This window comes from Oreochromis aureus, linkage group 19, assembly GCF_013358895.1.
Source record: "Oreochromis aureus strain Israel breed Guangdong linkage group 19, ZZ_aureus, whole genome shotgun sequence".
Classification (NCBI taxonomy): Eukaryota; Metazoa; Chordata; class Actinopteri; order Cichliformes; family Cichlidae; genus Oreochromis; species Oreochromis aureus.
This window is the reverse complement of record NC_052960.1, coordinates 11,912,175-11,935,936: the sequence shown is the minus strand read 5'-3', so window position 1 is coordinate 11,935,936 and position 23,762 is coordinate 11,912,175. Positions and strand designations below refer to the sequence as shown.

At 39.8% G+C, this 23,762-nt stretch overlaps 1 protein-coding gene across 1 annotated transcript; it reads left to right on the top strand.

Annotated features, from left to right (window-relative positions):
- Positions 1-12,172: 12,172 nt before the first annotated feature.
- Positions 12,173-16,295, top strand: crip1 (cysteine-rich protein 1). Its single transcript, XM_031737058.2, has 5 exons — positions 12,173-12,343; positions 15,130-15,224; positions 15,414-15,471; positions 15,847-15,891; positions 16,041-16,295. The coding sequence occupies exons 1-4, from the start codon at positions 12,304-12,306 to the stop codon at positions 15,885-15,887; spliced, it is 234 nt and encodes a 77-aa protein (XP_031592918.1). The 5' UTR covers positions 12,173-12,303; the 3' UTR covers positions 15,888-15,891; positions 16,041-16,295.
- The last annotated feature ends 7,467 nt before the right edge of the window (positions 16,296-23,762 follow it).

Sequence of the window (23,762 nt, the reverse complement as noted above, 5' to 3'; positions counted from 1 at the left end):
TTGCTTCGAGCCCTGTGTACAGGAGCTGCATGCAAAAGATTTTTGTTAAAAGGGTTGGCATAATAAGCAAATGCTTCAGCCAATACCCTTTGATTAGCCTTGTCTCATGATTTTTTGCTTTTGGTAATCTTTATTTTGTATTCTGTATGCTAATCAATAAAAATCAATAAAAAAAAAAAAAAAAAAACAAATGAGTCCCGATCTAGAAAACACAAACCCCGTGTTTGCATCAATGCGTTGCCATTTATACTGCGAATGATATAAAAGTCTCCCTCCTGGCCTTCTCTTACCTTTAATACGCCCTGTGCTGCTGATATAAAACTGCACGACTTGGCAGCACAGCTAAGCGTAGGCTCTAATGAGCAGGAATCTTAACACATTTCGGAGGTACCAGAAGGGAAGTTATGAACAACTGCGAAGCTGTCAACAGGTGCTAAATTATACAGCAATGATCAAGAGTTATTTGGCATTTTGAGGTGAAAAGTGGTTTGATCTACAGTGAGGATGGAAGCTGCTCGGCTTTTTTCAGTGGGAAATGCCTTCAGGGGAGAGACTTCATTTGCAGACTGCAGACAGTAGAGGTTGTGGAGGCCAGTGAACAAAGAGGGGATTGTATTGTTTTGACCGTGTATTGAGATGGATGAAGAAACCAATTCCAAGCCAAATAGAGAGTAAATATTTAACCAACACTCACTTCTAATCAGCTGGGGAAAGTAGGAAACCACTGGCCTGAAATCCTAAAAGTAAGCAACTGCTGTATAAGTGATGAAAAAAAGACCAAACTTCCTTTATTTATGATATTATTACTTAATTCGAACCACATGTGGGTGGGGGGTGGCTGTGTCACTCGGTTTGGTCATCCATCACTTGTACAGTACATCAACAATGGATGGCTTGCCATGAAAAGTGGTTCCCCACAGGATAATAATTTAGCATCCAATCTAAGGGCATCATCAGTTCAAAAAGTAACAAGCAAATGTCAGCATGGAAACACAGACTAGATGTAAGCATTATCTTATAAACCAAATCATCTTGGCACTCTAGTTATAGGACAGCGGGCCTTTTAGTTTATACGTTTATTGTGGGGATAATTGAAATTGCCCTTTATCACATGCAACATACAACAGGAGATAGCACAGTAAAGCTTGCAGAGGGGGCTCGAGCTCTAAAAATGCCCTTGTACTCATACTATATGAGTACAAGCAGTTTTTTACAATTTAGCAAAGTAAGCATCCGCTTATTCACAGTGAATTCCCAAGATAATTACAGGGCATTACACTGACCTTTTGTGCCTGATCAATCTGCAGGGGACATTTGCGTTCTCGCTTGCACCTCTGTTGTGCATGCCTGCAGTGCATGAGTGAGACAGCCATAGTAATGCACAGCCTCAAAACTCCCTGCCACGCCTACAAATCACAGCAAATCAAGAATGTGAGACGGGAGACGCAGTGTTTCAGGCACTTATTACTAGTAGAGAACATTCATAATGTATTTGGCTGTTCAGATGAAGAGTGAGTTAAGAATTTTACTTAAGAGTTAGATGTCAAGCAATCTGTAATCACAGCATATAGTGAGTGTGAATGTCTGATGATCGGTTTGGTGAGTTCAGAAACCAAACTGTCCTCAGACCAGCACTCAGCAGATGTGGCTTACCAAGTATTCGTTCAACTGGCAAGAAGCATACTTGTTACATATTTCTATCACCAACAAGCTACCTCTTAAGTATTATATTAAGGGCTGTAGAGAACTGAAACACAATATAAAGGCATGAGATGAGTGAGTGCTGCTAAAGCAAGAACTCCATAGAAACCCATTTAAAACATGTGGTATTGTTCCACATTCTAACCGCTGCTCCATTTTTCCTCTGCTGTGCTTTCATTCAGAATAATATCCCACCTTCAGCTATTTTATATAAGCAATGGTGGAAAACTGGAGTTACACTTTTTTAGAACAAAATGCTCCCTAATTTGATTCGACATACCTTTCTGCCAGTGATCGTGCAGCTAATGAGTTCCAGGAACAGTAAATCTGAGGCGTTAATGTAAAAGTGATGTTTTAAAACTGTTACTGCTATCATCAAACTAATCGTAACCCCTTTACTGGTTGATGAGTATGATAGGCTATTAGTGTCGGTGAATGGCCTTTACAATCCCCAAAACAGGTTTTTACAATTAAGAATGAAATATATTTTTGCTCTTGGTCAGTGAGCAAATCATGTGAAGTAGGTTACTGTAAAATGAACAGGCAAGTATGCGCAACAAATCTTAAGACTCTCGGGAAATCCGTGAGGCTATAGTCTACTGTAGTTTCAAAACCAGATGTTGATGATTTACAGACACTCCCTGGGTAAAATATATTCTGTGATGTTACTAAGCAGCAAGCTACTTCTTTTATTGGCACATACATCCTGAATTTATTTATAGATGTATAATTAATAGTTCCCAAGTTTAACTACTTGATTTTTTTCCTTTATTGTTGCCTGTTTTTTCCCGTTTCTACTACACATGCAGTCCAGCGCTGGAGCAGATTTGACAAAAAGGCAGTACACCGTAGAGAAAACCCCAACGATCATTTGATCCCCTTTTGTCAGCATTTGGCGACGGTGGAAAGGAAGAACTTCCTTTTAACTGGCAGAGAGGATTGTTTTGAGTCTAATTGTCTGTCTCCTGAATCCAAACTGGGAGCTGGTTCCATGGTAGACGGGTCTCATAGCGTCCAATTCTACTTTTAGGAGGATCGTTTAGGACAGGGGTGGGCAACGCGAGGTCTCGAGGGCCGGTGTCCTGCAGTTTTTAGATATCACCCTGGGTCAGCACACCTGAATCAAATGATTAGTTCATTACCAGGCCTCTGGAGAACTGCAAGACATGTTGAGGAGCTAATTGGCTGTGTTGGATCAAGGACACATCTAAAACCTGCAGGACACTGGCGCTCGAGGCCTTTACTTGCCCACCCCTGGTTTAGGATAACATGACACTACAAAGTCTTTAAAATTGGATGGGGTTTGATTATTAAAGACTTCATATGTGAGAAGGATTTTAAATGTAATTTGAGTTTATGATTTTGCTTTCTCTTCCCTGTCAGTACTCTCTCTGCAGCTCTTCTGGATATAACTGGAGACATTTCGCAACATGTCTCCCTCCCATTAAAAGTAGAATGGGAGGGAGAGCCTTCAGTTTTCAGGCCCCTCTTCTGTGGAACCAGCTTCCAGTTTGGATTCGGGAGACAGACACTATCTCTACTTTCAAGATTAGGCTTAAAACTTTCCTTTTTGCTAAAGCATATAGTTAGGGCTGGACCAGGTGACCCTGAATCCTCCCTTAGTTATGCTGCAATAGACGTAGGCTGCCGGGGATTCCCATGATGTATTGAGTTTTTCCTTTCCAGTCACCTTTCTCACTCACTATGTGTTAATAGACCTCTCTGCATCGAATCATATCTGTTATTAATCTCTGTCTCTCTTCCACAGCATGTCTTTCATCCTGTTTTCCTTCTTTCACCCCAACCGGTCGCAGCAGATGGCCCCGCCCCTCCCTGAGCCTGGTTCTGCCGGAGGTTCCTTTCTGTTAAAAGGGAGTTTTTCCTTCCCACTGTCGCCAAAGTGCTTGCTCATAGGGGGTCATATGATTGTTGGGTTTTTCTCTGTATTTATTATTGTGCTATCTACTGTACAATATAAAGCGCCTTGAGGCGACTTTTGTTGTGATTTGGTGCTATATAAATAAAATTGAATTGTATTGAATTGAATTGAATTGAATTGAATTGAATTGAATTGAATTGAATTGAATTGAATTGAATTGAATTGAACTTGACAACAATAAATTACAGTAGTCCAGCCTAGAAGTAATAAATGCATAAAACTTGCTTTTAAACATCACTCTGAGACTGAATGAGTTCTGGAAACTTGCCAATCAGAAAAGAGTGGAAAAAGTTTACCTCATAAGCCCTTGCAGATGGTCTTATTTTCAACTGTGTTACATTTTTAAAGTTAAGCAATCCTTATGAAGAACAGAGCTGACTAATTCACTCTCTATGAATTAAACCTATTCCAGTATTTTTGCATCTGAACCTAATAATAAAGTAGTTATATTCCCTTAATTTAACCAACAACTGAACACCAAATTCAAAAAATTATCCCAGATGAGAAGGTTTATTTTGAGGTTGAGGTTTTAGGTTTGTTTGTGCCTCCTTCTCTGGCTCTTAAAGAGGAAACCCTGGGAACAAAATTTGGCTGGTGCAGCATCGTGAGGGTCTCCTGCAAAACAGTTCACCTTACATAGCACTAGCATTAAAACATAAGGCAAATAAGCAATGTCGCAACCATGTTACTTTTACATTCTAAAAAGTTACAAAGTTACAAAACATAAGATTAACTTGACACCAGTCAGGAAAATATTTTGTATCTTTTTTATATATTGTTCTATGATGTAACTGCAGCATTGTAGAAATGCCTGAGTGTCATCTGGTTATTTTGAAACTATTTTGTCACCCACTAGTGATGTTGCAACCTATCAAATTATGACCACAGGCAGCACTGGGATTGAGTAATGTGTTTTTAGGGAACACTCCTGTAACTTCTTGAGCTGTGTAGAGCTAGTTAGTAGTGGCTGTAATGTATTTGATCCCATTTCTGGCTAATGTAAGGTCACACTCAGTGTTTATTTCAACATAACCAGCCAAAACATTGAACTAAGTGTATTGGCTGCTTACTGTTTGTCTGTTTAAGCGCTTGCTCAGACACAAAAAAGGCAAATGTATGTGATACTTTCACACTGTGTAACATTGTACTCTCTTTCATGTCTTTAAAAGGAAACGATCTTGTAGTAGGCTCAGAAACTTGCAGCCTCTTCACTTCCTGTTATTGAGGAACTCACAGTTGCCATGGCAGCGAACACAACCATCCTAACAAACAATTACGGTTGCTAAGGAAATTGCAGCTTACCACAGTGTTTATTTGTTTGAGCTTTCTTTTCCTACTAAATTGTTGAACTGGTGCCCGGTCCCAGCCTTAATGACAGCGGTTTACTGTAGCACACTGATTTGAAATGACTGTTTTAAATTCATTCAGTCTGAATAGTCTTTACTGGAACTTTTTTTTTTTTCTTCTTTATCAAATATCGCCTGCATGTTTTCATCTTGATGATGTCCATTTTGGACTTTCCGCCCTTGACATTTCCCACGATGGACCAAATGCTTGATCTGTAGCATTCCTCAAAAAGCAGGCTTTGCACACGCACCCTGCATGTGTGTTTGTGTGTGTGTGCGCGCACATGAGTGTATTTGTTTTGACTGAGGGACCACAACTGAAAGACGCCCAAGATAAACATGGTTTATGGAACTTATCTGCCATCAGTGACTTCTTGCACAGTGTACTGAATATTTAAGTGGCACTTTGCAACCATGGGAAGAAAATGACGTAAATCCCAGGACTGGAGGGTGCAGGCTCAAATGTATTTGCAATTTTAATATATTTTGACACAACGAGCCAACCAGAAAGACGTGCAAGGCCAACTAGATTGATTTACAAGTGAAAAAAGATCATGCAAATTTGAAGTCTTACACGCCTCCCCAACCCCTACTCACATTGCATTGGCAGCATGTTCCCAAGGTTTAATTGCTAATTGTAAACACCTAACAAAGATAAGGATAAAGGAATGCCTGAGGCAAAACTCTGGGGAGGAACTACTTCTTGCCTTCATACTCTCTGGGCTACATCTTTAGCTGACATTATGAAGTTTTTAAAAAAACAATGTTTTTTCAGGCTCTTGATGTCAGCTTTCACTTTATATCACAGCTTGTGAGCCATATTAGCAGGCTAAAAAGAAGCATTGAGAAACACAAACCATCATATATGATACATAAAAAGTTTTTAACTCAGTAGGAAAAGGCAGACCTATCCCAGAGGATCTGGAAGGGTCTGTTTTGATCGGGTTTGGCTTGAAGAGCCCTGATGATTTGAAATTCAATGCAAAGACTTGCCTGTAGTGACGTGGTGGGGAATCTGAATTAGCAGTAACTTGTACGGAGGCAACCTTATCTTAGATTTAACTGCACAATTTATTGAGATAAAATCAGAAAGCTGTGTTTGTGCATACCTCCTAAGAAAATCGTCTTGCTGGCACGACATCAGGATTCATCAGTCCGCAAGTCACCTCGACAAGAAGATTACTGGGTGTACATGTTCGAATCAGAAAAGTGCAGCTTGACATGATGAAAGAGAAAAAAAATGCCTCGGAGATAGTATGATGCAAGACAAAAGACAACACGAGCTGAGTGACGATGATCTTTAGGGCATTTGAGGGGAAATTTATGAAGAAGTACAGTGTTATGTGGTATGACATCACTGGTACTACATGCAGTTTGTAATGCATATATCAAAAGGGAGTTTCACTGGGAAAAGATCCCCTTATTACAAGTAATTATGTCTAATTTGCAGTATTTCATTTTGGCATGCAGTTATGTTCCTGGCATCAAGACAGGAGGAGTTTTCTTGTTTTGGTAAGACAGGTGTGGTTACAGTACTGAATGGGAATACAGTTCACCTACAGCAAAGAGTGAGTCAAGTGTTATGGTTCAGATGCGAGGATAAAACCAGAGAACACTAATCTTTCCAGAAACCTCGACAAAGCACAGACAGTCCAGCGTTTCTGTTCGTTTCAGTTCACAGGAAACTTACGTGGAGGCTGAGGTAATTGGCTCATCAAAGGAGAGCAGAGATAAAGACCTAATGTGAGATACTGCAAATGTGATAAAACTGGGAGCTGATAGCAACCCTGGAAAAACCTGGAGTGTGTCTTTGTGAGTGAGCGAGGGGAAAAAAATAGAGTTTGGATCTTTGTCGCTGATTAAAGTTGTGAAATCTGTGAAAGTGAGTCTAAACAATCATAAAACAAAATTAAACAGTGAGTTGAACGATGATGAAATGCTCCACAAGCTGGGTGAAAAACTAATTAAAGTCTCTTTGAATAGTATGTGAATAGGTGTATGTGCAGAACGTTTTGCATACTGAATCCACCTACAGTAAATCAGAAAGGACTTCCTTCCATTGCTCAGCCGCAGTTGACACAGTTTACTCCTCCAATTGGCTTTTGTGATTCATCTTCTCCCCTACTCCACCTCCATCCCCTGGGCACCCATCTGACAGATCTGCAGGAGTGATGGCCAACACCTTGCCATGATTCCTTTTTTCCCTTTACTCCGCGTTTCCCTAAAAACAGATTAAGTTTACTTGTGTTGCTCCTTATGCAGAAACTGATCCATCACTGTGCATAATTACAATGCGCTCACAAAAATTCAACAAAACCCAGAAAAAAAAAATCAAACAAGCAGGGCAGAGGTTATTTTGAGACCCATGACATTAAATTTATTGGGCTCATTTTGCTGCTCTGCAAGTAATTTTGGACTTTTTCCATGGGCCATTAATCTTCCTGCAAATTGAGGGGCCTCTCTAATTTTCCTCTTAATTTTCTGATTAATGCGCATGCAATTGAAATGTCAGATTTTACTGCATCAAATGCACCAAGCAGTGATGTCATGCACCCCAAGAATAACACAGTATTTAGCTGACAGTAGCTTGCAGTAGCTGCTCCGTGCACAGGGCGCTCGAGCCAGAACCTCACATGGATCGCATGAATTCTCTGGTTTAAAGGTCACGAGCCGTATCAGAGTGTTTGAATGATGTGACCAGAATATAAAACAGCATTGTGACTACATTCGAGGAAGACATGACGTAGTTTCAGCAGAAATACTGAATAGACTTTTTCTGTCATAAAATATAAACCTGTCAAACTGACTTCTTTATAAGATTTTACCATGAAAGTCTCAGTTTTCCAGGATTGTACTTTAAAACTGAAGTTCAAGGAAAATTAAATGAGGGAAAAACGCCAAAGGCACAGCATGCAAGCACTTTCACATAAGTAAATTTAGCTGAAATGCTGAGACCTCGGCATAAGTGACGCATTTTATGTAGTTGTGATTCTACATGAATCCAATCCAATCCATTTTAGTAAATATTGAATCCTCTGTTTATTTATATATTTTTAATTTAATCATGTTAATGAAATTATAAAATAGTCATATTAGGAATCCTTAATCTGAAATAGAAGGTAACTAAAAAGAATTCCAAGTCCTTGAAGAATTTGCCTGGGCTGCGATCAGAGAGGCTATATCACCATGACAACACCCACTGGTTTGTCAGCTCCCTTTTCGAAGTGCCATGTCAGGCATTTTTGTCACTCTGAAGCTTCTTTCATCTGCTCCTTTATTTGCAGGGGGTTTCCACAGCAGGTAGCCCTGCAGCTCTGATCTGATAGATTTTTACCACCAATGAATTATTTTTATTTAGTTAGTTTTTGCTGTCTAAAAATCCAAATCTGGGCTTTTATCTCAACACTAAACATTAAACTAAACCCAGAATTCTGACTTATGTATGGCAAAAAAGTTTCAGAAAAACAAATAAATAAATAAATCTTTCACCGGCAGCATCAAGCCTCCATACCTTCTACTTTTATGATACAATCCCTGGTAACACTTTATAACACAACCCGCGAATAAGGTGCAAGTACCCTGTACTTACGTGCATTTTGTGGGCTACAAGTCAGTTTTTTGCAAGAAACAATAAAACAGGTGCACTGTAAGTACCCTGTACTAGTTGCCTGCGAAACGCATGTAAGTATGGGGTACTTGCACCTTAGTCACTCCATAACACCACCCGTGCATCAGAAAGTATAGGGTACTTACAGTGTACTTGTTTCATTGTTTCTTGCAAAAACCTGACTTCTTGCCTGCAAAATGCACCTAAGTACAGGGTACTTGCACCTTATTGGCGGGTTGTGTTATAAAGTGTTACCTAATCCCCAGAGGATTGGTGTAACCTTGCAGAAATTTGCTGAGGATCCCTAACTTCTTAGTCAAATGTGTAACCCACTACACTACTGAACCTCATGTGTGTTTATCACTCTCATCCTGGATTTCTTGGAGCCAGGAAGCTAGAGGTCTAGCTGGCACTTGACACTCCATAACTTTAGGCATAAAAATAATTTCGATATAATTTGAAGGATAAAAAAAAACTCAATCCCCTTGCTTTTGTCACGAAAGGGGAAAATAGCTTTATTTGTATTGGGCTGTAAACACATTAATTCCTGCTGTACACTTCACCATTTTATCATGGGAGTCTATGGGAACTGGCTCAGTTTGGGAGCCAGCCTCATGTGGCCTTTATGCCATCTGCAGCTTTTAATCCTTTTTGGCTCCAAAGACTTTTGAATTTCGTGACTACACCAAGCTGAAAATGGAGTCAGTTATTCCTGATATCATTCAGCAGAGTTCCATCAAAGGTAAAACCTCAAACCAACTAAAACCAGTTTGTCCAAACAATTCTGCCACCCTAAACAGCTTTAACTCTTAAAAAGCTGCAAACTAAAGCTCACATCTGCCTACAAAGCTCAACCCGGCTGATGTGCATGTGTGCACTGTTGTCTTCATGTGGTTCTTGAGTTATTACTGTGCTTGATTAGTGATGTAGAACATAAAACCTCCACCTTAATCTTGCCTATTTAAGGGAGTTGAACTAATCTCTTTTTTCGGTGTAATTACAAGGCAGCAACTCATCAACCTCAATGGCTGGACGAAGCCCAAGCAGACTCTGGAGCAGATCTCAGGACACTGAGGCATAACACCCCTCCCTCCCAGCTACCTGGGTGGCAGGGAGATTAGCTCACCAATTAATCATTGAAGATTAGGCTTCAGCCTTACGTCTCTAATTTAATGGAAACCATCCCATGAAGAAAATTGCGTGGCGATCTTCTCACACCAAGGATTTAGCCAAACCTGCAGGTTAAAACTTCGCCGTGAACCACAACTAACAAGATTTCAACCATACTGACACTGGATCTTCTTTTTTTTTCAGCATTGTTTAATTTTCCCCCAGTGCACTGAAATTTGCAGTGCCGAGGACCTGATTAGTCACACCGCTAGCACTGATGGAAGCATGTTGGGTTGGATTTCTCTTTTCTCCTTCTACCTTTTGGTATGTTTCCCGCTGCTGTTAAGTAACACTGCTGCCTGCAGATGAAGAAGAAAATAATTTAATGCCTGACACCTAATATTAGAGGGATATGGGTTGGATCCTGTGTTTAGGGCAATTTAAAATGATCTCAGTGAAACTGTCATCTTGATTAGCTCTGCTATCCTCGTGAATGCTAAAGATAGCTAAAGGTAACATCATAACTGATTGTTTTGTTTTGTTTTTGTTTTGTTTTGGTTGCCACGGTGATCTAATTTCCATATGCTCCTCGGAGGGTTTGAGAAGTCCTTCAGCTGTGGCAGACAACAGGCGTGTCTGTATGCGCAACATGCTAAGGCCCTCACTCATACGCATATGGATTGTTATGCAACAATGGCTTTTCTGATCAGGTCAAAAGTCGCCCTCGGTTGGGTGTGATCTGCCTCTGCTGAGGTGATTACAGCAAAGAACAAGCATGAGAGTCAACTGACACTAACATTGTCATGAAAGTGATGCAATCTCACGCCAACAGTGACTTCTAAAAGAATAAAAACCAAAAATAAAAACAAGAGACCAGGTGCCGTGCAGCTACCTCCGCACGCAGGTGCACAAACCTTTTGCAACATGTTAAACTGGTCACTTAAACTCACTTAAATTCATTTTTTACTTTATTAATTTTATAAAAGTGAATATTGCTACTTGTCTTTACATCCATGTGTGTCTGGATTACTTCACGTAAGCTTGCAGCTTGAGTGGAAAACGTTTCAATTTCACCAATTAATTCAATACTTTTAAGCCATTTTCTGTTTATGTTTACATGCTTTTTTCACAGAGATTTAACCCCTTGATTATAATTGTTTTTGGTTTATTTGGAGATTCATCTGCCTTAGAGTCTTACCATAGTCAAAGGAAATTTTTTTTGAGGTATCATATGGGTCAGGGTGTCAAACATAAGGCCCAGAGGCCAGAATCAGTCCAGCAGAGACTCTAATCCGGCCCATTGCATGCTTTGGAAGCGCATAAATTTTGGACATTTCGGACAGCATCTGAAGCTGGGTAGAAGTTTAGTGATGGAGTAGGGCACTGAAGTAGCTGCCTTTTGGAGCAGCCTAGTCAGAGCCCAAAGCTTAGCCTGAAAGGGGATAACCTCAAAAGAACCAGACATAAGATCTGCAGATAAGAGCTGATCTTTAGTGACTAGAAATTGTTTTTTTCACTGTGGCCAAACGTTCGCTTCCTTTTTCTAATGTTTTTCAAAGTTTAATCACTGTCTACATATAAAGCATGTAATTATTTTTTGTGTTATTAGCTTAAGCACATTGTGTTTGACTGTACTTGTGACTCAGATGGCACTTATTTGCGTAGAGTAATTCCAAAGAGTATGTACATACGTTTTATTATGTCCACAGAAAACCTGCACTCCTGAATACACAAAGCTCTTCGTGCACAGGTGTGTGCACCTCGACTTGGATTATTCATCATGTGGATTAACTTGCCAGCCAGCAGTGAATAGCCATGTGTCAAACAGATCGATGATGATGACAATGAGGAGGCCCCTTTTACCCTCCTTTTAGAGGAGGTAGCTGAGGTGTGGGAGATTTCTCAGGGTAATGCTTGCATTTTGTTGATATTTAGTTTCTTTCTTATAGGAGTTATAAGTCACACAGTCATTGTTTTTAAAGTTTTAAAATGAGGGAGATGAGATTTAAGTGAACATGAAGATTTAAATATGAATAGAAGATTTTCTGGGAATGAATAATTCAGTGTTTTTAAAATAATTCAGTTATCATACGAAATGCTACACTCTAACTAACTGATCACTGATTAGTTTAAGGAGGAGAGTACAGCAATTTAACATGATTATATTTATTTCATTGCACAACACTGAAACACTGAAACAGAGCAACTTTTGATCGATTTCTTCATGTGACCTTGAAAAGAAGAAATGCTCAATTTGCAGCTCACAATCAGGGACAAAGCAAAACCTTGTTTTATAACAAGTGCAAAAAGAAATGCACTTTATGTGTAGTAAGCTCATTCTTTAATTTCGGTTCCTCATGTGATGTGCTCTGCACGTACACGTCTCTTCAACACAACGTGGTTGAGGCCTCTCCCACTGCAGGAAAAAAACAGTTGAACTATTTCCTCTGCGCTATAAATGCAGCACGGAGCGCGGCAACATCTGCACTTTAGAGCAGGCGTGGTCAGTCAGAGCTAACAGGTGGGCCGGTGACAGCTGCAGGAAACTTTATCAAGACTTTGCTCTCTCCTCCAGACTATCACACACAGCTGCAACAAAAATGCCGAAGTGCCCAAAGTGCGAGAAGGAAGTTTACTTCGGTAAGATCTGAGTTCTCTATTACAACGTTACTCGTGTACTAACACTGTGAGCAGCATCCGGGATTTTCTAGTTTTTAAAAACCGGTGGCTTTTTTGTACAGAGGAGGAAACAGGAAACCAAGAGTCTGACAGACTGACTGAGACGCATGCCTTTCACTTGCATATTAGATGGGAAAAAAATTAGTAAACCTGTATATAGTGCTTTCCTGGTGTATATTAATAACCTTCTACTAAGTTTAGAAAATAACAAATGGTGCATGTTTTGTATTTTTAGAAGAGGTTAGCATTAAAAATGCAGTTAAATTGCTCAAAAATACGCAATTTACAGGAAGTCAAATTATGCACGAAGTAGGATGAATTATTAGATTATTGCTAACATCTGTAATACATAATATTATGTATACTGAATACACTTAAGTTTTGACAGTCACAAATAATTAATTAAATATAATCAGATAGTTACACAGATAAATAGCAGCTTTGACAAGTCGCTGAACTCTGGAAGCTTTCTTGCTGTCAGACTACTTTGTAGTTTGAGGTCTTTGCTCCTGGTGGAAGTGGTTTTTCCTCCTTAATGAGAGATGAGCTAGACCCTGTGTTTAGAATAATGACTAGACCGAGGAAACATGTTTCTCCTCTGCTTAAATACACCTCCGTCCATCTTGTGAGAATGCTATCAAAGCAGGGACCAGTTACAGCATCCGGGGAGGAAAAAGGGGGCTCGCTCAGGTTTATTTGTGTCTTAATCCATTTACCACATTGTCTCCTGCTCAGTAGCGCAACAGATAAATCTTCTCTCAGGGAAGATGCACAGAAGCTGAGGCCAATGCAAAATACAAAGACGAGTCTTTGGACTGTCAGTCAGATGGATGGTCCGTGTGACTTTCCATTCTCCCTGCTCGTGGATAAACTCTTCCCTCCTGGCCAATACAAGCAAACCAATTTGTTTCGGCCAGAACAAGCCAGCCAGACATGGGTTGTTTTTTTCCTTTTTTTCCCCAGTGTAGGAAAAGAAAAAGTTTATTTCCAGCCGAAGGAGAAGAAAGCTAGAACAAAGCTTTGCCTTCTTTGTGTGGCCTCACAGTCTTCTCGTTGTCTTGAACTGTCTGCATAACTGTCTCACTCCTTTCCACATCAGTGTGCGATTGTCTTTATTGCACTTCGCAGCTTCACTCCCAATCTCTTTTGCTGATCTTCTATCTTGACGTTAGCAAGCTCTCAGATGGAAAGGATCAGGCTACCGCTGCCTGCCTGAATGATGGAGGTCCAAGTCAAAAAAAAAAAAGAAAAGAAGAAGCAAATACTTGTTGATGGAAACTTTTCAGACACTCGTGCTTTGTGCTGTTGGGAGCAGGGAGGGCAGTATGTTGATTAGGATGTGTAGAGATTGTGCATTGAGGCTCTACATGGCATTAATATCTTATAAACAGAAGTTCATCAGCTTTTAAGAAAGAGCTGTCCAATAACAGCTTAAACAGCAGATGCATCTTTAAAGCTTAACACTGAGTCTTGTGTGTTTAATTTACCCACATATAACGGATATTTTTAATCAGCCAGAGCCTCAGCTATGCAGCTAGTTATTTTTTTCTGGACGGAAATAAATGCAGGCTGTTATCCGCTTTCTCATCTAACTTGCTAAGTATACTTTCATAAACAAGTGCAGAAAAAAGTTCCCATAACTCTAAGTGCTTAAAATGCCCTGTTTATTTCTCCTTTTTTAGCATAGCAGCCTGTCCTTGAAAATTTGGGAAATTATTTGAAAGTAAAAGTGGGTGAGTCTCCCCTCCCATGGTACGTTTGTCCATTCAGATTTGCATGTTTGTGTATGCTGGACTTGCTCCAACGTGCTGCAGATTCAAAGCTGAGAGCGAACTTCGTTTTTCTTCTGTCTGGCTCGCCTAATTTCATGTCATATTATGAGGTAAAATAAATACTGCAGCTGTCGCACAAAACAATAAGGCTATCAGATTTATACACGATCAAGGGAGCGTGAATGTGCATCATTATATTCTCCTACATCACTGTCAAGCCACTGTTTGCTCAGTGCATTGGTTTGTTATTTGAAGTTAAGCTCGGTCATTGTTTCAGGGTCGGACTTTTTTGTCCACCGCATTCAGCTGAAAAATTTTCAATGAGTTGGCCTGAGAGAGAGGCTGACCCCACCCTGCATCCACCATCTGTTGCATAATCTCATGCCACATCGGGCTATTCTTGGGAACTAAATAGGTCATTTCCTGACATTTTGACAGTTTCATTCTTTCGTGCATCCGCTGTCCTTTCTCACTTTTTAATTTTTAGAAAATCTGCAGAGGCTAATGTCTTCAGTTACCCCATATGGCTCGGAGGTCTCCCTCGCTGAACCTGAGCAGATTCTTGGCCGCAATTCGACCACATGTTAGCATGTGACCGGTCTTCTCCATACATGAAGCATAGGTCTCTGCTGAGTACGGTTCCCTCCCACTTTTACAGTCCTTATGATGGATCTTTGTGCAGAACAGCCCTGACAATCTGATAAAAACTGGCTATATCAGGATTTATGAGGGACGCTTCTCAGGGACACTTCTCAGGGACAATGAGGGCTTCGAGTACCACACCCAACTTTTAAACGGACACTAAATTAATATGTATACCTATTATTAATATACCTCATATGCGCCTCAGATCGTAACCGGCCCAGTAGGTTATCGTGGAAAGCTTCCGTGTCCTCTCCGGATGAAACTATGTGTGTTTGTGGGGATAAATTAGAATCCGCTGTGATTACATTTGATTTTTTTTGTGCTTTGCAGCCGAGAAGGTGACATCACTGGGAAAAGACTGGCACAGGCCCTGCCTAAGATGTGAGAAGTGCAGCAAGACTCTTTCACCAGGCTCACACGCAGAGGTGAGATAGTCAAATCACATGAAAATATCCTGTAGTTTCCCCTCCCGTGTGCACGGTTTTATCACATCTGCATAACGTTGAAGTGTTTTACTTTACTAAAACCACCTTCTAAATACAGTCATAATGCAGACACGCACAGTAACTGCTTCACTGTTTCCAGATGGTTTGACTTATGTTTGCCTCTTACAGCATGAAGGCAAGCCTTACTGTAACAAACCCTGCTACGCTGCTCTGTTCGGACCTAAAGGTAAGCGCATTCAGCTCGAATAATCCAGATTACACAATAACTGAACTCGCTCTGACCCCTCTCAAACAGCACAATCAAAACGCCTTGAGCTGTTCAAAAAACTATAAAAGACAGACACGGTCACCTTTGGTACTGAGACTCAGGCGCTGCACCCTGATTGGGGATAATGTTTTGCATCTGTGTTGTTGAGACTGGAAATGGTCCTATCAGAGCACACTTATCACCTGATCGCACATGCAGTAAAACATTTAAACGTCTCTTTAAACGCTCAAACCAAATGAAAGGATTTGTTCTGTCTTAGATTCCTGTAATGTTTAACCATTTAACCAGTGTTTAATCCCTTTTTTTTAACATTTCTGTCTTTCTTCCTTCCAGGATTTGGACGCGGTGGAGCCGAGAGCCACACATATAAATAAATAGGTATTCACGTCCATCGCCCTTTCATTCATTTGCTTACATTTGCTCGTCTCCTATAGTTTCCATGCCATTTTCATACACAAAGATAGTAAGCAAATCCCTTCTTGTACTTTGCTCCTTCTGACGTGTGTTTTTCTTGGCTTCTCTGTCAGGTTCAGGGGCCCTGCAGTGAAAATGTTGCCTGGAAACTACATGGAAGAAGCCAGCATGCTCCGAAGTCACAATAAAAACCAGCAAACAAACCGTGCTCTCTTTCAGAGACATTTTGTGTGCGTGTTCTTTTATTTTATGAATTTGAACTCTGTCGTCTGATTTTTGTATTCCCATTATATATTATGAAGTGACTGTCCTCTGGTCTCATCTTTTTATTAGGGCGGTCAGTCTGATTAAACACTTTTTAAAATTTGTGTCGCTTCTTTTGTTGTTGTTTTTTGCTCATTGACTCCCTGCATTGATCCTATGCATGGAGATCTAACTAGCTGTTGGAAAATAAGGAGAACATATTGGAATAAAAGCCAGTAACAGCCAGATACAACACACAGCAGTAGTTATTGCGCGATGATTAACTTTTGTTTGGATTAGAAGATCTTCATCAGCAGACGGAGCTGTCCAATTGTGATGAACTTGTGTATTTTTCTTTGCACTTCTCTCTCTAAATGATGTCGTTTTAAAAATGTGTGACAGAAAACACAAGACGAGCGGGAACTCGACGGCATGAAAGGTCTATTTCTGGACTCACAAAACTTGCTAATCCACAGGATGACACATTAAAGAGAGATTTATTATCAACATTGTCCCAACCTATGATGTAAAGCCTTACCCACAGCTAAAAATAAATGCCCACTGCAGTGCAGATGCACTGATTACCAGGTCAAGCCAAGAAGAATAACCCATCAGCCTGCTCCTGTTTTTGTTCCGTTTTATGATAATGGAAGATAATGTGAGTTATGACTTCATCCCAGCAGCATTAATGTTTCCATTTTAGTAGCTGTCTTTTGAAAGGAATCGGCACCTGAACCTTGACCGGGCTGTTGGTTAGATGCGTGGTTTGAGTCTTTGCAGATCTGCCGCACATTTCCGCTCGGTTTCCAGAGTTTTGCCCTTGAAAAGCAGAGCAGCCACCATCGTCTCTCTCCCTCTGCCATCACAGCAGGACGGTTGCTGTGGCAACAGACACAAATAAGCCACAACAGATGAGCAGGGTGTCCGTCAGTCTGGCTGTCACCCTTTTTGTCTTAAACAAAGAGGCTCGCTGTCAGGGGAAAATCTCGAGCAAGGCCTCAGACACTCAGGCAGCTGATGAAGGCATGCAGAGGATGTTTGGCAGTCAAGTCATTTTTTTCAGCTTCTCCTCCAAACTGGCTGTGACATGAGGTGTAAAAACAGCCTGTTCATACATGCTGAAGGTTCTGTCTAAGCACTTGTTATTTTCCGGTTAAACAGCATGATAATGCCAGTCAGACATTATCAGGGATTGATTGCAATCTAGTATGATATAAACATCAGCATTTCTATGAAGAAGAGCAGCTGATAAATTTCCAGAAGTGCCACCATAAAATGTGTAGTTTTCAAAGTTGCCCCCTTCAGGGCATTAAAAGGAAATAAGTTTTATGGAATTAGCTTTTCAGACCCAGAAGGGTGGTCTTTTATTTACAGTCTTGTACTGCACTTAGCAAGCTTGACCATGCTGACGAACTACGACCCAGTTTTAAATAAGTTAAGACGCTGTGTGACGATTCAGACATCTCATAGAAACTGAGAAAATGTACAATTTAAAGAAAAAAATTACATATTTTTGAATTTGATGGCAGCAACATGTCTTGTAAAAGTTGGTACAGAGCCATGTTTACCACTGTGTAGGATCTCCTCTTCTTTTAAAAACATGCCGTAAACATTTGGGATCTGGGGAGTCCAGCTGCTGGACGTCTGGGAGAGGAATGTTTTCCTATTTTTGTCTTGTCTAGGATTCTAGTTGCTCAACACTCCTGCGTCTTCTTTTGCAGCAATTTTTGTACCATGATGCAACAAATCTTTGCAACATTTAAAGATGCATACTACAGGCAGCTCGGCACCTGTATTTCTCTACTATGAAGCCATGTTACATGCAGTTTATCATTTTTGTGCTGAAATATGCAAAAGCCTTCTGTGAAAAAGATTTATCTGGATTAATCTGGAACATGTGTATACCTTTTAGCACTGATGATGCCTTTCCACATGTGTACAATGGCACCAATGCACTCCCATAACATTCATTACATCAGAGATGAAGAAGGCTGTTAAAGGTGGATTGCTCGGAGGACAATAATCTAGAAAGAATTTGAAGTTCCAAGTCATCAGACCACAAAAAAAAAAAAAAAATGGATCTGTTTTTGAATCATATGCATATTTGGCTTTCTCTCTTCATGGTGGAGCTTTAACCTGCATTAGTGGATGGTAGAGTGAATTGTGTTCACAGACAGTGATTTCTGGAAGTGTTCCTGAGCCAATGCTGTGATTTCCATGACACAGTCGAGCCTGTTTTTAATGCAGTGCCACCTGAGGACTGGAAGAATGCAGACATCTCTTTATCCCTACTACGGATTTTCAGCGTTGTACCTTGCGCACAGAGATTTCTCCAGACTCTCTCAATTTGTTGATGATAATATGCACCGTAGAGGATGAGATACTCAAAGTCTTCACAATTTTATGTTCAGGAACATCATTTTGAAATTCTTCCACAGTTTTTAAATGCAGGTTTTTGCAGATTGCCTCTCTAAGATGCTTTTTTCATACCCAGTCGTGTTACTGACCTGCTGCAAAACGTTCCTCCATCTGTTTCTTTTTTAATACCCTTTCATTTTCTAGATTTTACTGATGGCACCCAACTTCTTTGAGACATGTAGCTGTCATCAAATTCGAAAGAAGCCAACATTTTTCTTAAAATCTGGTTAATTTTCTATATTTAAACATCTGATATGTTTTCTATGTTCTATTGTGAATCACATATGAGTTTATGAGATATGCAAATAGCATTGTGTACATTTAACACAGCATCCAAACTTTTTTGGAACTGGGATTATAGCATATGGACCACGGTAAATATAGCATGATGCCAAGTAACAAAGGCCTACTGGGTGGAGTCAGGGATGTAGTAGTTTACCTCAAATTGGGAATCTTCCTCACAGCATTGGCCTTGGTGTGCAGAGCTTTTGTGCCCGCTTATCGAGTTAACAGATGTAAATTTGTGCTGAAATTGTCCTGAACTAGATGTTCATATCAGTACCAGTTAAGAATTTCCCACCAGTGCATCCTTTGTGCACACAGCAGTAAACATCCGCAATTACACAGTCAACATCCAGATCGAGCTCTTAAACATCAGATTAGCCAGAATCTCTAAAAGAAAACTGGACGTCTTTAAATCCATCAAAGATATCAATCAGGCAAGTAAAATAACATGTAGAAAAATGGAATCAGACGTATGCATCAGTAAAGTCCAATAATGATAATGAAGGTATAGAAAAGAACTGATCAAAAGCAAAAGAAACTTTTTATATTAATCAAGCAAATCTATTTAATGCTTATGGGTGTTTACAAGTAGAAAGCGGTAAAAAGTGCTGCAGCTTCATTTCTGCATTGGAAAACTAAATTATCTGATTGAGGGGAAAAGGAAGTTGAAGCGGGTTCCCTGCATTTGAATATGTTTATTTGGAAGTTACTAATATGTGGGGTTAATTTTCTTTGAATTGGTATAGTGGGGTGCTGTGCATCTAAATGCCTCCTGTGATGATAATAATAGCTACCACTGTGGCTTCAAATATTTGCCTCTCAGCTTTCTGCACAGGAAATACCACATCTTTGTGGTTGTGATGCTCTCACATGTTTGTGTGAAACCTGCAGCTTTAGTTAAGTTCATAGCTTCATGGTAAACTTTATAACAGCCTTTAGTGCCTGAAATGTGACCATAAGCACTGTAAAAAACAAAAGAACATGCATCAAATGCAGTCAGTGATGAGCAGACTTATTCCTGGCTCCCAGCGGCACATACATGATTCATGTGGTTGAGGCCTAATTTATTAAAGTACGAATAATTTTGCTGATCATAAAGAAAGCATAGTGCAGGCAGTACATATTCACTAATGCTGACTTACACAGTACTTAAAGTGAAGGGCTTCCAGGGTTTTTTTTTTCCTGTCACGGAGGAAACCAGGGTAATTTGCCAACACAGACCCACTGTGTCAGCACGAATAAGAAAATTAGACCCATGAACCTTTTAAAGACTGGAAAATAATTGTCTCACAGCTGTAATAACTCATGCACACACAGACCTGGGAACGCTGCTAGTAAGATGGACTAATTCTTGGAAAAGATCCAGTTGTTGTGAACGGGATCCACAGCAGTTGACAGCATGAAAAGGAAGGATACAATAAAACATGTACATTAAAAAAAAATACAAAAGTGCCATTCTTCTAGTTTCATTTAAATAATCACTAAACATCAACAGCACACAAAACTAATTACAAGCTCCAGAACAGGTTCTAACTTCTGTGTTTTTTAAATCTGCTTGAAATGTTTTGACTTTGGCGACCCCTGGTGGCAGAAAAAAAAAAGACTGGGCAGAATCGCACGCTGACCTTATCCCTGTTTAAAAAGCTGGAGGCGATTTGAAGTAAGGCCCTTTTTTATGATTAGGTGGAGCATACAATCAGCAGGTGAGATCATGGTAAGGATCTGCAGCATCCTGTCATCCACTTGAAAAGGCAGAAAACAGATGACTGACAGCAAATAGTGTAACAACACTTCAATTGTGGTTGAAATCAAAGTGCAGAGGCAACAACATCAAAACAAGACATGACCAGAGAATGCTCATGTACCAGTGTTAAAATTTTCACCTGATTGTTGTCCTAAAAATATCTGGAAACTTTAAAAATCACGATGATTCTTGCCATATCTGTAATAAACTTCATGGATTTCTTCATAATTTGTTGCTGAACTATGTTATTCTGGAGTTTGACTTGGTTGTCTGAGTGAAATATAAATAAAAAAGGAAAAGCAGCGTATTGCAGATCTCACAAACCCAGCATATCAAATGTTTAAACTGAAAAAATGTTGAATTTTAAGAAACATATTAGGTCATTATGAAACTGATGGAACAGGGCCATGTTTACCACAGCGTAGCATCCCCCTCTTCTTTTCCCAACGGTCTGTAAACATCTGGGAACTGAAGAAACCAGCTGCTGGACTTCAGGGAGAGGAATATTGTCCTATTTTTGTTTTGATATAAGATTCTTGCTGCTCAACAGTCCTGGGTGTTCTTTGTTGTATTTTTCATTTTGTGATGCTGTGACTGACAGGTCTGGACTGCAGGCAGTGTGATTAAGCATTCAGATTCTACTATGAAGCCATCCTGCTGCACAGGACAGTTTTCCACTTTGCCTCAGTCCTTTTTAAATAAGATTTGGCCAAGATAAGATGGCAGTGTTTCTGGGTCTTATTTACATATGGCTTCTTCTTTGCATGATAGAGCTTTAACCTGCATTTATAGATGAGAATGTGAAGTTCACTGATAATTTTAATGGGCTCCTTGCACACAGAGATTTCTCCAGATTCTCTGAATTCTTTGATGATCTTATATACTGTAGATGATGATATACTCTAAGTCTTTTCCCAGTCTTTACTTCTGAGATCCTCCCTTTGAGATGCTCTTTTTATACGCAAAAAGAACATTTTGCCAGTTAACCTCATTAGTTGTGAAGGTTTTCTAGCTTTTTGAATGTTTTTTGTGTTCTTTTGTGAATAAAACATGAGTTTTTGAGATTTACAGATCAATGCATTCTGCTTTTATTTACATTTCATACAGCATCCCAGCTTTTTTGGAATTTTGTACATTACTTGACTAAATCCAGCCTCCGGTTTCTAGAAAGGGGTTTAAAAAGGACAATGCGTGAGAGCACCGAGGGACTGAAGAACAGGAGGGATATTTTACATCCTTGAGCTTAACAGTGAATCTGTATCAGATGTGTGAGGCTATGGAAGTCATAATCTGGAGCTCACCAGTTTATACATAGACCCATACCTCTGGCAGCACGCTAATATTCCTGCAACATTACATCAGTTTTTCCTACAGGACTGGTCTGCTAAGAAATTAGAAGGTGTGTTTGTGAAAATATTCCTTACACCCACACCGGCCTGTTAACATGTGGTAGAATGTCCGGCCTGCCGTCAGCTGCTAAACCTGTTAGTGGGATTTTTTAAAAGACAAAAAATGAGAACAGGAAATCAACCGTATACTTTTCACTCACTTAAAAAGTGACCCTCGCAGGTAATTACTAATAACTGTTAGGAGTTTAAAAGAGTTGTTCACTTTTTCCCCTCCGTTAGAAAGAGGGATTTCTCTTGCTCTAATGGCAGTAATTCAGTCAAGGTTAGCAATTTTCCTAATTACTTCCAAGTTTAAATATGATACTGCAAAGATGGCTAAAAATGACTATTGTTTAAATCATAGGAGAAAAAACCCTCCTGGAAAAAGAGCTCAAAGGAGCTAAGACAATTATCGAGTCCTTTAGGCCTCTGATTATTTAAACACAGCAATATGAGATTTGGAAATAACCTTTGATTGAACTGCTTACAACTAATCTCTGTGTAAACAGATGGAAAAATACCACTTTCATATTTGTCCAGCTACAGCCAGCAGTCAGTTTGTATTGCTCAGCATAAAAACTGAGGCCTTCAACTTCAAACATGCACCACACAACAGGAAGTCCCCTGCTTCAAACTCAGTTTGGTGTATAAGTAAAGAAGCTAGCTCCATTTCAACAACGGAAAGGCTATTTCAACACTTTTAATGTATTGTTCATCCTCATTGTTTTTCACTTAAGTCTCTCTGTTTAAGCCCCATGATAGACTCACAACCTGTCTCCGCTAGCAGCTAAGATGCTAAATTTGATAACTCTAAAAATATATATGGATTTTTTTTTCAAAAGGTGTTCCCATCATTTTCTTCCTCTACCTCATCTAGAAAAAAATCTGTCATTATTTAAAATTATTTAATTTAACTTGTTTGAGGTATGTTGCAGTTCCAGTGTTGTTTGGGCATAGCTAGGCTAGCAGTTTCCCTTTGTTTACAGTCTTCATGCTAAGCTATGCTAAACAGCTCCTGATTGTAATTTAATAAATTAGCGTATTTCCCAAAATATTGAGCCATTGTTTTCAAAGATAAATTTTCAAGCTTCCCAAATCCTCTAAAAGTATTAAAAGGTTGGTTAAATGTGGAGCAGACATTCTTGCATTTTTAATAGCTTTAGCAGTAGCAGTAGTAGCAGGGTGGGGGAGGCTGCACTACTTAAAAAGCCAAAAAACTTCTTGCCTTTTTCTTTTTATCAGTTACCAGCACTTCAAGGAAGGTCAAGAAAAATTTGACCTTGAGTGACATAAACAGCAAAGTATTGTTTGTTATTAGCCTTATTAATGCCACCTAATTTTACTCCTTTTTTTTATGTGGTCACCTGTAAACACTACAGTTGGACAGTATCTCAATCCCCCACACTCCCATTATCATTTTTGAACTGGCTTTGGCAAAATAAAATCCGGTGTGGGGAGTTTGTAAAATGAGTCTTGCAGAAATTGGGTAAATCAGGGTCATCTCTATCCCCGGAGAGATCCCAAAGCAGCCTGTTGGCTGTACATGTTCATTTAGAAGTTCAGCTTTCCTTTGAATGACCATGTAGCAGAAGAATAGCTGGAACAGCTATTGTGAGAAGAATCTAGTCCTTATTTCTGTTACTGAATATTGATGGCTTTCTCAGATACTCTCCCAGTCTTCATCTCCACCTCTTTCACCCCTTGATCCCTTTCTTTCTACCCTTCCCCTCTTAATTTCTTTTTTCCATCCTGCCGCC